General features: G+C 44.1%; 2 protein-coding genes across 6 annotated transcripts; both read right to left on the reverse strand.

Moving 5' to 3' along the window:
* Nucleotides 1-1,839: 1,839 nt before the first annotated feature.
* Nucleotides 1,840-7,416, reverse strand: LOC148651846 (very long chain fatty acid elongase 4-like). The gene is made up of 8 exons (XM_088598068.1): nucleotides 7,338-7,416; nucleotides 6,672-6,735; nucleotides 5,901-6,088; nucleotides 4,247-4,327; nucleotides 3,972-4,028; nucleotides 3,758-3,872; nucleotides 2,601-2,728; nucleotides 1,840-2,117 (listed from the first exon to the last, which is right to left on the reverse strand). The coding sequence occupies exons 2-8, from the start codon at nucleotides 6,727-6,729 to the stop codon at nucleotides 1,950-1,952; spliced, it is 795 nt and encodes a 264-aa protein (XP_088454194.1). The 5' UTR covers nucleotides 6,730-6,735; nucleotides 7,338-7,416; the 3' UTR covers nucleotides 1,840-1,949.
* A 1,314-nt stretch (nucleotides 7,417-8,730) lies between these two features.
* selenop2 (selenoprotein P2) lies at nucleotides 8,731-14,892 on the reverse strand. Of its 5 annotated transcripts, none has more exons than XM_088598067.1 (5): nucleotides 14,751-14,892; nucleotides 12,652-12,930; nucleotides 11,904-12,116; nucleotides 11,289-11,400; nucleotides 8,731-10,201 (listed from the first exon to the last, which is right to left on the reverse strand). In XM_088598067.1, exons 2-5 carry the CDS (start codon nucleotides 12,864-12,866, stop codon nucleotides 9,905-9,907), a joined length of 837 nt encoding a protein of 278 aa, XP_088454193.1. In that variant the 5' UTR covers nucleotides 12,867-12,930; nucleotides 14,751-14,892; the 3' UTR covers nucleotides 8,731-9,904. The 5 variants fall into 5 exon arrangements, with proteins under 5 accessions (XP_088454193.1, XP_088454190.1, XP_088454189.1 ...); XM_088598064.1 differs by lacking the exon at nucleotides 14,751-14,892 and adding an exon at nucleotides 14,105-14,241; XM_088598063.1 differs by lacking the exon at nucleotides 14,751-14,892 and adding an exon at nucleotides 14,045-14,166.
* Nucleotides 14,893-15,765: the final 873 nt, after the last annotated feature.

A 15,765-nucleotide genomic window follows, 5' to 3' on the forward strand; every position in this document is an offset into this window, starting at 1 on the left:
GTGCAGCACAGATATTAAAGTGGATTTAAGAGGCTATTGGAATGGAGGTGAGCAAATTGTGCAGTATAATGCACCCTGATTGAGGCCGCATAGAATTCATCTGTGACTTCTCTGCAACATTCCAATATAATAAAAATGATACCAGGCAGGGAAAGTCATTTATCTGGATGGCCCGCATTTGCTAACGGTATTGCAGCTTCTATTTGTCATTCCTGAGGTCTTTGGTGTGGAGATTTCATGGGATTATAATAAGTAATCTGAAAATCAGGAAAATAGAAAATGCCTTCAGCAATTGTGGAGCAAATGCAGAACTTCTCCCTCTTGGTGACTATTTTTATCATTAGAAAGAGACTTGCCTGAGAAATTGAACTGCCGTAGCGGTGCACTCACAAATTGACCAAGCTGGACAGGCGGCTGCAATGAGAGAGGATGAGAAATCCAGGGAGACATGCGCAGCCTCCATTAATTTTCTACTGCGAGACCCAGGGCCAGAGCCCTGCAGGATCAAATTCACAAAAGGAGCACACCGGACAGCCAGCGTCTGCAATATTCTGGTCAGAGGCACAGTAAAAACAACATGTTCACACGCTCAGCAAACAGAACAGAGGTCAGGACGCTATTCCTAAAGGGCGAACTTGCTGCAGAGGCACGGAGATGGCTTAGGAACTTGTGAAAGTAGTGTGGTAAAGTAGGGAAACACCGCAAACTACCCCAGATTGGGTGGGTAAGGACAACTAAGAGAGGGAACTACACTGTATAAGAAACCTGGTGCAGCTCTACCGTAAAAAAAAAAGCCTTATGGATAGATCAAAATTTCATATCGCCTTTTTTAACTTTGGGTGCTGTGGTCACTAGCTGACGTTCCCTTCAACAGCATGTCGTTAATGCGTCTGAACCCTGTGAAGATCTACTTACCAGGCCACAGAAAACAGACCATTTCCTCTAAGAAATGCCCTGCTCAAGACTGTATCTAGAGTGCGGGTACTGAACAAAAATACAACAGATAGGTCAGGGATCGGCACGAAGATCAGAGGTGTCTCTTGATGTCTGTTCAGCAGCCCGGAGTCCGAGTCCCTATAATTCCCTCCACCACAAAGAAGGTTAAAGTGGGCGTCACCGCCCTCCACTCACCACTGATTGGCTGCAACCAAACCAATAATTTATAAGATAAATGAAGTGTCACCAAGGGAGATTAAATAAATAACTAAAGTGCAGTGTAAAAGCCCCGGCCTGGTTTATTTCAATTACTGGACCTGGCCGAGCGTGGCGGTCTCTCAGCGATTAGTGGGGGTGGGGAGGGCTGTCCTTGAGGGCTGAGAGGAACAGAGCCGTGTAGGTGATGTGGTGAATCTGCCTGCCCCCCCTCTGGGCAAGTACCCCAGGAATATGAAGAGCACCCCGAAAACTCAGCCTCTTAATAACAGTTTCTTCTTTGCGTTTACGTAGCATTTTCCCCTCCCAGAGCACCTTCTATATAGGGAGGAGACCCTCTCCATCCACCACTGTGTCACAGCCCCCACCTGGCCATTCTGCAGCTATTGTGTGCCAGAGGCTGCTCCAGACAGTGTTTGCTTCACCACTTGAATTATGGGGGAAATGTCAACATAGTGTCACGTTATCTTTTGATGACGAAATTGTCAGGACCTTGGTTAATACACCAAGAACAGCAACTCCTACAGCACACTGTCCCTTATTTTATCATTATACTGAGGCATTGGTTTGGAAGCTCTGGTCCAAAGGGAAAAGCTCCACCTACTGGTCCACCAACACCAGTTACAGCGGCAACATTGTTCCCTCTATAAGATCTCCCACCCCAGTACTGACCAAGTCCAACCTTGCTTAGTTTCGCACACCTGATTAGATCAGATACGCAATTTAATTGTACTTCATACAATTGCATTAAATTGCAGGGAGACGTAATTGGTTTCGCAGTTAGCAGCTGACAAGCATCAGGCGTGCTTGCTCTTCTGGGCGAGGTAGCTGCGGTAGTAAAAGTTGCTGAAGAGCAAGACGAGGGTGACGCAGTAGACGAACACCACCAGGTTCATGGCATCGGGGAAGTCGCAGTCCACGAAGAGGTTGTAGGCGGTGTGGGCGATGATTGCAAGGAACTGGAGCTGAAAGCACAGGCAGGCCACCATCACCAGCTGAACTCTCCTCTCCCCACACAGTAATGTGTCTCATCTTGGAAACCTCTGGGGGTCGGACCATTGTTTTTTTATCTTTGGCCTCCTGTAAATACTGTAACAACCCCCTGAAGCTAAAACACTACAATAATACAGTGCTTACGCTACTTCACTTTTATAAAAGTTTCCATTATCTACCTACGTCCTACTCAGGACGCTACTTTCTCAGTGCTGGCAAAACGTAGCAGCCTGCTCGCCAAGTTTCAGGCATCGGAAAATGGCTGTGAGGGAGTTCCTGCCCAAGGCTCCACAAACCCTGTTAAAAACAAGCGATTCGAAGGGCAGCACTGAGCAGAATCAGGACTAAGTTTCTGGGAAAAAGACAGCTGAGCACTGGCAAAGCAAAAAGACCCACAGACCTCAGTGGCGCGGGCCAAAACTAGGCCGAGGAGAGAGGGACTCGGGGACACTCACCAGCTGCAGGCTAGTGAGGTAGCGCTTCCACCACAGGAATCTCTGCACGCGTGGCCCACAGGCTGCTAGGCCGTAGTACGTGTACATCACAACGTGCACAAACGTGTTGGCCATGCCTATGAAAAACGCTGGGAGCAACAAAACAAGACAAAATGCCAATTACAGAGAAAAGGAAGGCACTTTGAGGCAGTCCGGCTCTAAACTATGTGAAGGTCAGTCATCTCCATGTGGCCTATGGGGTCACCCAGTCTCACCACACCCAGTTCGGAAGGTGCTGGGGGCAGCTCATGAGTGCTCCGTTTTTCGACGTCCTTGAAAACGCATACACTGCAATTTCACACGCATGACTCGTGAGCCTAAAGGCATCCCGACACAACGTTCTATATTGCCGCTTAAAATAGACGCCTTCAGTTCGGCGTTTTGGAAAAGTAACATACAGCTGCTGACAATAAATGACTTTGAGAATTCCTGGCACTATTCATACATCCTTTAACACGGCCGACACTATTATATAAATGACAAGAATGCAGTCGTAATGAACTATAAGAATAGAGGTGAATTACATCTTTATCCAATAACAATGCAATAGGAGGTGGCAAAAGTGCTAATTAATATTAAGACCCATAAGTTATGATGAAGGCTGCCCTTAAATCTCACCCTAACCTGAATGGGTGTTCATTCCTAGATAGAAAGAATTACGGAAATGAATCCTAGTTTGTTCCTGTGCATTCACGCTGCCGGGAGGCGGAACCATCTAGAGCAGAGCTCTCCTGGTCTTGAAGAGCCCCAGTCCAGTTAGTATTACAGGTCCTCCGTTTTTAAACACCTGGGAGCTTTTGATGAATTGAAGCAACTAATCCGTTCAATTAAGAGATCTCCGATCCTCAGGGAAAGAAGGGGTGATCTCTACATGATCTCCGAATTACTTAACACATCGCCTGTTTAGGTGATCAGAATGAAAGTGTTCCATATCTTTAGAAAGTGGCAAGTTAACGGTAGCCTACAACACCTGCCAAACAGGGGCACTCCAGGACCAGGGATGGAGATCCTTGAGCTACAGGGACTAATTCTAAAGGGTTCCATCTAGGAGAGAGACAGACAGATACTCTAACCAAGAGCCCAGCTGAATCAGTACCCAAGAAAGCAAGAATACTTACATTGGCCACCAGCCACATACTTGACTCCTGCCCACCAGTTGAAGATCATGGTACCGTGGTGATACACATGCAGGAAGGTGAGCTGGCTGTTCTTCTTTCGCAGTATGAAGAACACCTGAAATCAGGGATTGAGTGTGTGTGTGTGTTTTTTTTTTAAATGGCACTGAAGATGATTTTATGCAGTGGGGAGTGTCATCAGACCGAGTGACCTTACCGTGTCCAGGAGCTCTATGACTTTGGAAAAAAAGAACCACCAGCATACTCTCGCCATCTGCCAGAGAAAGAGAGTATTCCTTCTGTTTAACTGACCGGTAAGGGACAATTCGCAAAGCTTTGAATAGAAACGTAGCCCTTGTGTTCTACGCACCAGAACATCAAAAACATGATGGTCCTAGCCAGCTCTTCTTTGAAGGAATATAAAAGAGGCCCTTGATTAAAGACAGGTCTGAAAGTGGTCAGTGTTTCTTTGGTAAATTCAGATGCTATTACCCGCATTCCCAGCACACCGGTGCTGTAGTCCACTGGCTGGCAGAGGTAGCTGTAGCTTGCAAGATAGGAGGAGATGAAAAACTAGAAAAACAAGAACACAGTGAATTCATACAGTTAGACAAACCAAACCCTTTCAGGAACCCTTTGTAAAGTTACCGGAAATAGATGAGTTTTGGGTTTTTTTTCTGTTACATCATAGTATTCAGTTTCTGTCTCGGGAACTTAACCGCACTCGATTTTATCCCAGCAAGACACGGGCATTCTGCTTTAAAGCCTTCTGTTCTGATTGTACTACCTCATTACTCAGGCTCCTTCAGTAAAACCTAGGCATTTAAAGACAAAATATGGTTTGATAAACATCATAAAAATAATACGCGTGCCACCTATTATTATTATACAATCTACCCCAGATAACAGGTAAAACAGAAAGCACATTTCATCTGCTGAAAAAAAAAACAATCAATCTTCTATTACAACGTTGAAGTAAACGTACACAAAGATTCTTTCTTGATAGTACTGAGGTCTCTGAAGCCAGTATACAGTGTATTAAGAAACACAATGAACTCTGCGAACAAGCATTCAAGATCATTGATCCAGAGATCTCATTTAACAGGATCTTGAAAGAAGTGATGGTTTTGACTTTGAGAAGGTGACTGGGTATCTTGTTCCAGATTCCAGAACTCTTTGTGTAAAGAGGTCCTGAGTTATGTAGTCTTCTCTCTATCTTTATCATAATTGTACACAATCCTGAAGTTTTTCTAGTGCATTATACAGTTTTAATAAGCAGCAACATTGATTTATTTAAATTCTATACTCTTAACTATATATATATCTCAACATTACTTCTACATACTCAAACACCTGTCTTTTTCATAAGTCACTTCTTTAAGTTCAGTATTTTAAATTTTAAGCACACCTGAAGAAGGCTCCACAGCCGAAACGTTGCGTTTTCTCTCTTCTTTTTTTCAGCATGGAATAAACCTATTACTTGTTCCATTTTTAATTTCATATTTGTGGTTTATATTTACACTACCTGCATGTAACACACTGCACTTGCCTGCATTAAATGTCATCTGCCAGGTGTTTGTCCAGTATTGAATTCAACTGTCTTTTTGAATTTCAGAAAAATAATGAATTTGCTGCATGTTAAGTGTTTGCTAATCCTTCTCATTTTATGTCATAACGAGACTAATTTACTCACTATATCACAATCTAGATCTAGGAAGAACAGTGATCCTTATACAGGTACTCACCCCTTATCAGCACACCCTCTTTTCTGTTTGCTAACCCAGTTCAAAATCCAAATACAGACATATTCTTGAGTTGTAGTTTGAGAATTAGAACCTTTAGTGTGGAATTAACTGAATTAATTTAACAAATGTCTTTTTGGGGAAAAAAGCTGTATATCATCTTCCTGGTATGTGTTCATTACCATTGTCACGTGTTCAAAAAAGAGCAAGAAGTTAGTTTAGCAAGACTTAACTTTTCTAAGCACTTAAAGCCTATTGTCTAGGTAGGGTATAGTGACAAGCTAAGATTTGGGGCCCAGCATGAGTAAATTGTCAAAGAAACGGTTACTGCAGAAAGCAGACAGACATGATGAGCAGAGAGAAAACTGTCTGCAGCCTGGGGGTCTCTCCATCAGGCATCTTACCTCGTAAAACATGTAAGCAGACAGACACACCATGGAGAAGTTATAGACAATGAGCACGACTCGGAGATCGACTGGCTCTCTGTGCCTCATCAGCCTGGGCCCGGCCCAGATGAGGAAGAGGTAACACAGAAAAATGACCGAGACCGGCACTGGGGAATACACCAACAGCCAGGGGTCCGTCCGCTTATCTGAAAAACACAGGCCGGCAGTTTTCCCCACTGACGCGCACATACAGTTGATTGCTTTAATACATCACCATGCCATTTTGCCCAGCACACTTTAAAAGCCAATAGTTCATCCCCCCAGGCACAGTCTGAATGCCAGACCAAGCTCATCGGGTTTAATACAAACCCAAGAGCTCAGGTGCATTTCCTACTACTTACTATAGATTTTTCTAAAAAAAAAAAAAAAATACTACTTGTTTGAATGTGGTTTCCTTTTTTTCTAATTCAGGGTAGATGGCACCCCCTGGTGTACCTGGCATGGGATGGATGAGTGCTGTGTTGTACAGTACAGTAGTTTTTAACTCAGAGAGTGAAGGGTCCAGGGAAAAAAATAAAACAGCGACATCTCAGATTTCACCCAACACGCCTCAGAACAGTTCACATTAAAAGCACCACCATGGCCGGAGTAACAACGTTTCAAACCCAGATAGCACCTGAGGGGGAGTGGGCTGGGTGTCACACCGGCAAACTCCGCAGGACTCCTTGCGATTACTGTGCACAAGAAACTCTTCGGTGCGTTTTCAACAGTTCACTATGTCCACCTTACCTCCATTCTCCAAAGCCCAGTCGTAATATCGCTGTATCCTCTGCCAGGCGGAAGCCATTCAGTCCTGTCCATAGGTGAAAAGTGAATTAATCACAGCGCAGGACGGCCAACTGCAGAGGAGATACATTGTGCAGAAAACGCCCCGCCTGCACTCCACTCCTGTGTTTGTTTTTTTGAATTGACAAAAACTTGTCAATATCTTTGTTCACGAAGTTTTACTGTTGGGAAAACACGTAATGTAACTATAGTATGTTCATTTCGTTCACAAAATGCAAAGACTGGATTAATGACACAAGAAGTTGAAACGCGCGTTCAGATAGTTACTCGTTTTCGGCACAGAGCACGAATCGTTCTCGCATCACACACGCGTAGGTATCGAAAAATTCTCCAGCAACAAATAATCTAAAATTGAGACTACTGCACTCTTTACATGATAATCATATACTGCACGATCAAATTATTTTTTTTCTACGGATTTCCATTAAATCGCAGATATCTTAAAATACAACCAGTATGTGGATCCCCCCCTCTTACCAAGTTCTCTGCGTTATTACATAATTAAAAACACAAGTTTCATGAATGACTTCGATTCTTCTAAGGCAAAACGCTGGTTTTGCCCAAACCATACACATAGGAACTAGCTAGAACGCGAAATTTCCTTCTTACTTGGAGCGATAAAAATTCAACTGCAAGTGCTGTCGTTGACGAATTCGGCAAAGCGAGTGGAGAAAAATCTCAGATCAAGCCACCGGTGTTTTCAACCAGTCCTGTATCAGCCAAGCCTAGCGCATACATGAAGTACAGTACTGGTCTTTGACACAAACGACGCTCTAGTGCCATCTGACGACGGGAGGCGCTAACGTTTTATCATATTATCTTCTCATGTGTCAGACATATGACATTTCCCCCACCCGAGCACACATGTTTGACCTGGCGACAGTTTAAAACCACGAAAAACGAACAGCAGAACAGAAAGAGATGGGATGGTACAATCGCTCAGCCCAGACCAGTTAACGCAATCAAAACGTTTATTGTTGCAATACGTTTTTCTTAGTTAAGAACATTTTTTTTCCTTTTTCTGGGAAGGTTCAGCTTCATTTGTAATGTTGTATTCATAACGTGAAACATCCTTCTGTCAAAACTGTAGTCAGCCCAAACCGTTAGATCTTGTGCGGAGGTATATTGTGGAAAAGTGGTTTAAGTTTTTTTTTGAAAAAAAAAAACAGTACATGAGGCCACTCTCTCGCATTTCTAGTGAGCAATGTTAATGATTTAAGACAGTATTCAGTGCACAAACACATATACGGTATATAATGCAAAAGTAACTGCATCCATAGGTAATCTGTGTATGTAACCATAGGAAAATTTCAGTCTAGGAAAACGTGGTCCATACAAAAACACTTTATCTTGCACCAGTGACACAGATTACAATACCACTTCATGAAAAATGAAAGAGCTGACCATCCAATGGCACCAGCCAACCAAACAACTCCTTGTATTCACAGCTGTAATATTAACACAAAGTGGCAGGGCAGCACAGCTATTCTGGGTGCGACTCCCAGCTGGAAACCTTCTGTGTGGAGTCTGCATGCTGTCCTGGCTTTATCTGCATGCTCCAGTTTCCTCCCAAAAAACATGCTGGAAGGGAAGGTAGTGTCTCTATATTGTGCTGGTGTTCCCTGGAACGGACAGGTGTCCTGCTTTGAGCTTTAAAGTTGCAGAAACAGATTGATCAAGGACACTTTTTAGAAGATAACTGTAATGTAACTTTCAGCTTCGATGACCCTAAAAAGCAAGTGTGCAAGCAATACAGAGCTGTAGTGTCAGAATCTTTGTTAGAACGTTTCGTGTTACAAGAGTCACCCATACTAATCTATTTATCACGACACCTTGAAAAGATGTCTTACAAATAGTATTCCGCCTTTAAGCAAGAATGTGTATCTGTGTGCTTTACCAAAGAAACTTTTTAAGAAGGCACCTGAATTTAAAAATATCCATAGAACTCGAGCAGATCCGTGTACCATTCACCCGATTGAAAAAAATAACCAAAAGCACAAACTCGGGTAAGACATTTATAATGAAGTTAAGAACCAAGATCATTCCTTTTGAAATCAGCCTGACCTTTAGCCCCCAGATTGATGATAATATCAATATGAAACGTGATTTTCGTAAAGCTGTGTAGTTGATTTCCTTCCTCACTTTCTCCTCTGCACATCATCCGTCTGTAGCCACCCCTCTGTGGTTTGAGCTGAAGATTTCATTAAATGCAGTGGAGCAGATAACTGGAAGGGACCAAACAGGTGGGGACAAAAAATCACTAATATCTTGCGACTGAACGAGGGCAAGATCAGGGAGATAGGTCAGCTACAATTTAGAAGACTAACAGGCTTCGGCATCGAACCAGTCAACATGATCCAACTTTGAACTGGAAAGCACTGGCTCAGAATTAAAATCAGATATCTGCAGATCAGTAACTCAAACCCCATCAGTGCAACTTCAGACCCTGGTTTGTGATTCATGAAACATTTTACAACCATCTATTCTTATTAAGCATCATCTGTCAATCATGGAATGTATGCCTGAGAACAACACTACCCAGTTGTTTCCTATGAGACAAACAGACGTAGTAGGTGAATGCTTATGCACCATTTAGAAAAATGACCATGAAGGAAGCATCTGTAACAAACAAATTGAAAGTTGTGGTGCTATTTGTTGTAATCAGCCCTGGTCTTTAGTTTGCAAAAAAAACCCTTAAATGTTACCTCGATAAAGATCTGACTGATCAGTCACTTTGTGCTGGTGCAGGGCTACACTGTAATTTTGTTACCAGGGATGCATTCAAACATTTATGCAATAATAACCACTAAGCAAGATTCGTACAGCACAAAAGAAGCTTCCGAACAGGCTCTGAAAGAGATCAGCTTGGACTCAAGACAGTAATGAATGCACATGGGATATTCGCTGTTGAATACATATAGAGGCATGCTATTACCAGACTCTTAATTACATGCATTTACAGAAGAACGTGGGTAAGCACTCTTCATAGTATAATGTCAAGAATGCAAATCTCACTGAGCAACGTCTAGCAATACCCTCTATAAATGCACAGCAGGGCACAGAGAGAACAGGCAGTAGCTGTGAAGGTGCACTGCCTTTGAAGTTCCTCCCTTGTTTCCAGTGTGGCCAGACTGCTGGCACCCACAGGTCAAAAGAGGTGGGTGGTCACAGCCTGCTCAGTGCTGGTGGAGATCGTGGTGACTGTGGATGGTGTGGGGGGAGTGTGCGTGCTGGCGAGCGGAGAGGGTGCTGTTCTGCGGAGAGGGTGGTCTCTTCCGGCCTTTGTCACGGCAGGGACCGTGTACCAGGCGGTGCCCACTGTGATGGGCCTGGCTGTGGCGTGATGGCTGGGGGCCGTTGCTCTGCTCCCCTTGGTGCTGCTCGTGGTCGTCTAAGCACTCGGCGTCCGTGACGTTCTCTTTTCTCTCAGGAATCTGAGAGGCATTCAGTCCTTGGTTGTCGCTTGAATCCAGCTGCAACGAGAACCATCAAAAACAATGAAGCATGAGAACAAGAGAAAGCATTATCGGAGGGACAGGCCACTGAGCCCATCTGTGCTCATTCCCATCACATAACACTAAGTTACTCAATTAGAGCATCAAGCTTTGTGTTGAAAGATCAACATATCCACCTCCACACAGGGCTTTGCAATTGATGCCATAATTCATTTTTCACTTAATAAAAAACGTTTTTTTTTTAGTGTTAGCGCGGGAAATTAATTTAATAACCACTTATGGAGACTTATCGCTAACCTAATCCAGCTGAAACAGGGTACAGGGCTGAAACAGGCTACATCCTGGATTGAGAAACTTTAACAGACAATCAGACACACTACTTAGAAATGCCAAGCAGCCCGAACAGCATGTTATTGGACTAATGGAGGAAACTATAATTCTCATAGAAAACCCATAAGAAAATAGGGAGAGTATGCAAACTTGGAACAAATGCATGCAAAGCCTTAGTCAAATTCTCTCTCACATATTGCTGACAAAAAAATACATAAGATTTATGTGTCTTCAGTTCATGCTTGAACCCTGAGCTTTTTGCTCTTTCATGCATCTCAAGTCAGAGCCCCTGTCCAAATGTCTAGCTAAAGGGATAAGATTTCTTACTACTACTGCAAAAACAAGCATTAGAAAACACTTTTACAGCAGTTATTGAAAATGTAGGGCTGTGCTTTGAAAGTCAGTTGGTATTTCAATTAACTTGACATTATAAGTAGATCATTTGCAATCAAATATATGTACTACACACTAAAGCAAGCAAGAACTAAATTTAGCAGATTACTGTTTCTTCATCTGTTATTACTGGGTGCTTTCTGAATTTCTAAGTTCAGAGGAGATTTTACATAATATGCTGTAGTGCAATGATAAAACACGCAAAAGGCCTTTTTAGAGAGGGCAGGACACAAATGTTGCACACATTTAATAAGTTACCTATTTTATTTCGAACTCTAGATCAGTCTGCTGATCTGTGCACTTGCCACTTGAACTGTGTGAATCCTGCAGTCATGGCAGTAAAACCACAATCGGTATCCCTGGGCTGCAGCACTGTACTCACTGTGCAGTTCCCACAGATGTCCCTGAGGTAGGTGGCTCTGATTGCAGCCTCAACGTAGGGGTAATGAAGGAAGCTGTACGGCAGGACAATGTGGAAGGTCAAGAGCCCACATCTGTTTAAAAAAAAAAACAGTAACCACTGTATACATTCTTTGCATTTTATTTCAGGGAAAAAAAAAGTGTCATGTTTCGGATAGCCTGATGCACCCATGCAGTGTTATACATAAACCAAAGCATTTTTGCAGCACACATTGTAGCATGATTACATTTCCTTTAGAAGTCTAGGCTTCTTTGTAACATGCTGCATTGTTAGTTTGCAATGATACTAATATCAAACGTGAGTTACAAAATGACTTATTTGAATAAGCCAGGCTGACACAGCAGCTGCTTTGGGCAGCAGTGGAACAGTGGTTAGAGCTCTGAACCTCTAAATGAAAGGTTGTGGGTTTGAAGCCCAGGTGATGACATAGCTGTTGTGCCTTAGAGCGAAGTTATTTAATAAAGCACCCGTCTGTAAAGATGACTGTAAATAAATGAATAATCGCCACGTGATGTACACTGACCTAACACCCACTATGGTATCACTGCCCATGACTCCGAGCCCTGAGGGATGTACCTGTCGTATATCAGAAAGTCATCCTTTTCCCCCTCCAGGATCTCCCAGACATCGCTCTGGAAGAGGCCTTGCTGGTAGACGGGGATCCCCTCTGGTGCTCTCCTCTTCAGCTCCCAAAACATGGCTCTGGACACGGGCTCCCTCTCATTCACTATGAGGAACCCAACGTCCGTCATCCCACTGCGGGATAGCCGGGTCCGCAGGTCTCCCAGGCTGGACAGACACAGGACACACAGTGCATTAGCAGGTATAGCCAACTGGTGTCGGACATGCGCTCACTGCCCAACTCTGGGCTAACTCCACAGGCAAGCCCTTCCAAACAGATTCCATTCCATTCCATACACCCCGCTCCACAATTGCCATATCGATCCTGCTCGTTAGCAGTTAATCCGGGGGCTGGTCGCAGCAAAATTCTGGAAGAGTGAATTGGAAAGGCTGCAATCAGGAAGGTTGAGTAGCCCTGGTCCTTACCAGTCACGCATCCTGCAGTCTGGAGTACAACCGTGAATAGATTGTGTAACAGCCCTAATTTTGAGAACTCCCCAAAGCAAGACAAACCGAGAGTGGGTTGACTTGTGTGGTCTCTTTTCTTAGAGAGGGCTAGTAAACAGCCAGCAGAAGGTCACCGAAAATCCCAAAAAGGCCTGCATACAAATCCAATCACTTCAGAATCCCTCTAACGTCAGGTTTGCAGACAAGTTCAAAAACGGCTACGCTGTGCACACAGGAGGCCCGCCTTCACTCTTACCGGGAGGCCTGCGTCAGACAGAACTGTCAGCTGGCTTTCAGCAGCGCCACCACCGCCACCCGGCCCTGCAGCTCCTCCATGGGGGCCCGACCGCTGACCTCCCAGCGCGGCGGGGGCTGGCAGAGCCGCGAAGAATTGCGCTCCTGGGCCGCCACCGCCGCCGCCCCCTGCAGGGCTGGCAGAGCGGTGAGCAGCAGGGCCCAGAGACCCCGCATGTCCCTGCGAGCCGGCTCCGGGACAAGGGTTCGACGTGGCCTGCCGATGGGTGCCCCAGACGCGCTGGAGGGGGACAGAGCCGACGTTGAACAAAAGTTCTCACTTTCACGGCGTTGCGATCACGTGTGCACCGTCATTTCCGCTAAGATATTGAAATACAATGAATCACATTTATATTTATACACAGCTTCCCATCTTAAACGATCCCAAAATATTTTATGGACATAGGATGGCTGCATCACTGAAGCTCAGCATCCTTGATGAGCCAAGAAGCCTGCCTACAAATCTGGCGGAGAAGTGCTCAAGCCCAGAGTGGAGTCTGACCAACACACGAGGGTTAAAAACCTTCCCTTTTCAAACACTAAGCTGGGATCTTCAAAGACGAAGAAGCCAGGACCTTGGTTTGACTTCTCTACTGAAGGATCACACCACCCACAGCAGCACAGTGTCTGTCCTCCTTTTCCCTGCTTGGGCATTGGCCTGGAAAGTCTGGTCCAGAAGGGCAGAGAGCCACCCAAGCCCCTTACAGCAGACCGGATTTTCCTTGGAAGTTCTGTACTGGGATGGGAGGCCTCCAAGGAAAACCAGGTTGCGCCTGGAGGTGGTGTTGGTGGACCAGAAGCTGGATCTGAAGTCCCAAACCAACGTCCCAGTACAGCAATCGGGAACACTGGGCTGTGAGAGGCGCCGACCACAGGGAGAAGTTAAACCAAGTCCCCTGCTGTTCACCCCCTTACAGATCACACTGCACTGATAGGAAATAAAATACAGTTTGTTAAAAGCACTTTTCCCACCTCCGCTTCTGTGCATTAGGTTGCCCTGTGTCACTAGTAGAGTAAAGGCGCCACACAAATTCACAGTATAATAAGAATAAGGCAAAAGAGTGTCGTGTCATCTCCTTAAAAGAAACACGACTGGATGGAAACGTTAAAAAAAACACCACCCCTTAAATGACCTAAACATAACATTTTAAAATGTCACTTTTCGGCTAACTTATCAGCAATTTCTGAAGCGCTCTCAAGAAAGGTTTAAAACGAACTGAAGTTTTCCATCCGTTAAACAGCAGACGTGCGTAAACTGTTCATCACTGCCAGACATTGTTTCTGAGTAATTTTGACACAAATTGGCAACACCGCGTTTTGACCGACAACGGTAAATTCGTATTTCCATTACATACCAAAAGTAGTTTTAAATCATTTCAACCCGTCTCAGATATAAATATCAAAAACAGCATTACTTGTCGGATTGTGGTCACTCCCACAGATCGGGTGTTTCCTCTGAAGAGGTTTCTGACTTCGACGCTGTTTTTAAACACGAGGGGTCCCCCCCGGCCCCACGAATCAGATAGGAGGAGCCGAACCGGACCGCCCCAGGTCAAATAAAATGTTTCTTCACTGCTGGTCAAACAGCACGCACACTTCACTGAAGATAAAGCTCATTCCTTTCCCTCTTTTATGGCACTATTTCTTTGGGGTTTTTTTTTGTGGGTTTGTAGGTAGGGTGTTTTTCAGTTAAATCACGAAATGAAAAGGGGTTTCGAAAATATAAACAAGAAGAACCCCAGGCACAAACTCTAGGCTACATACTATTAGTGAACGACCAGGGAAGCACCCGTGAGGACCTGAACTCCACGTAGTATTATTCCTTGTGGAAGAAGGCGTTTCGTAACGTTAAAAAAGGGTTCAGTTATTAAAAACCACGGCGATAAGCGTTACGTAGCTTACTGATGGCCCAGATTTTAAAAAAGTTACATCGTTAACAAATGTGACAACTGCACTTTTATGCAGCAACTTTTTTTTAACTGAAACTTTTTTGAACCCTAACCGGTTTATTTAAGAAGTTATGGTTAGGTTTTCTAGTACGTAAAGCCGTGGTTTTCTTACCAGGTGGGATGACTTGCACGACAGTTGTTAAATTGTGGTCTTTCCTCTGAATAAACAGCGTATGGTTGGATTCTCTTTATATGTCCAACTACAACAATTATTTAATAATGTGCATTATATAATAAGTATTTATCTCCCGTGAACAGGCTTCAAGGCTACTTGCTAGGAAATCTCGATTGCGCAATCAGCACAGGAGTTTAAATACAGGGTTGCATTAATGTACCACTGCAGAACTTATCAAGTTTAATTTTTTCTCGTTGTAGATAAGTAGACGGTTAGGGGTCAGAGAAAGTCGATATTTAGTCTACACCCGAACAATATTTTCCCTTGTTGCACAGAGATTCACTGTCAACAGACGCAGACCAAGAGTCTACATCACTTACTTTACAAGTTTTCTGTACACGATTGTCTCCACCTGTCAAAACCTTTTGACCCCAAACTGAGGTGACGAAGTTAATTGCGCTTTGGCCTTGAGAATCCGGAGCTGTCTCCCGAAAATCTCTGCCTTAAGTAAGAACTACGTCTGCAAGAAACGAAAAGTAATTTGACAATCTTTCCTGAAAACAGCGAATCCTATCCCATAATTCCCCAAACCTGCCATTATCACAACAGCTCTCAATCCTACTGCGGGAAAGAGGAGGTAAATCAACAGCCCAGTACGTGATCTCTAGTCACATCCCAAGGACTGGAGTGGGCTTCTCAATATTTTTGTTGCAAATGTCTTGCCAACTGCTATTGGTAAGGATTGTTTTGGTCATGCCGATAAAGCTTGTTGAATTTGAATTTGCTGTCCACGTGCATTGTGGGTACAGGGAACCTCACAACACTATGGTGCCTCTCAGTCAGGAAGATGGTGTTAGAGAGTGAACCTCCCCAGACTGGCAGCAAGTCTTGAGTATTTCAAAAGTAATTTAAAAGGCCTTTTTCTCTTTTACATTGTCTACTGCCTGAAGTACACCCCTCACCCCCCCAAAAAAATCCAACATTTCTTTAAATAGCTCTAAAGAAAAACATG

Source organism: Lepisosteus platostomus, chromosome 11 (assembly GCF_059453375.1).
Source record: "Lepisosteus platostomus isolate fLepPlt1 chromosome 11, fLepPlt1.hap1, whole genome shotgun sequence".
Taxonomy (NCBI): Eukaryota; Metazoa; Chordata; class Actinopteri; order Semionotiformes; family Lepisosteidae; genus Lepisosteus; species Lepisosteus platostomus.

Bases quoted from the DNA above. Each gene is read 5' to 3' on its own strand.
- LOC148651846 (XM_088598068.1), bottom strand. From the start codon at position 6,729: ATGGCTTCCGCCTGGCAGAGGATACAGCGATATTACGACTGGGCTTTG. The intron at 3,873-3,971 runs GTAAGGTCACTC...CCCTGATTTCAG, and splicing joins TCATAGAGCTCCTGGACACG to GTGTTCTTCATACTGCGAAA. The intron at 2,118-2,600 runs GTGAGTGTCCCC...CTGTGCTTTCAG, and splicing joins ACCTCACTAGCCTGCAGCTG to CTCCAGTTCCTTGCAATCAT.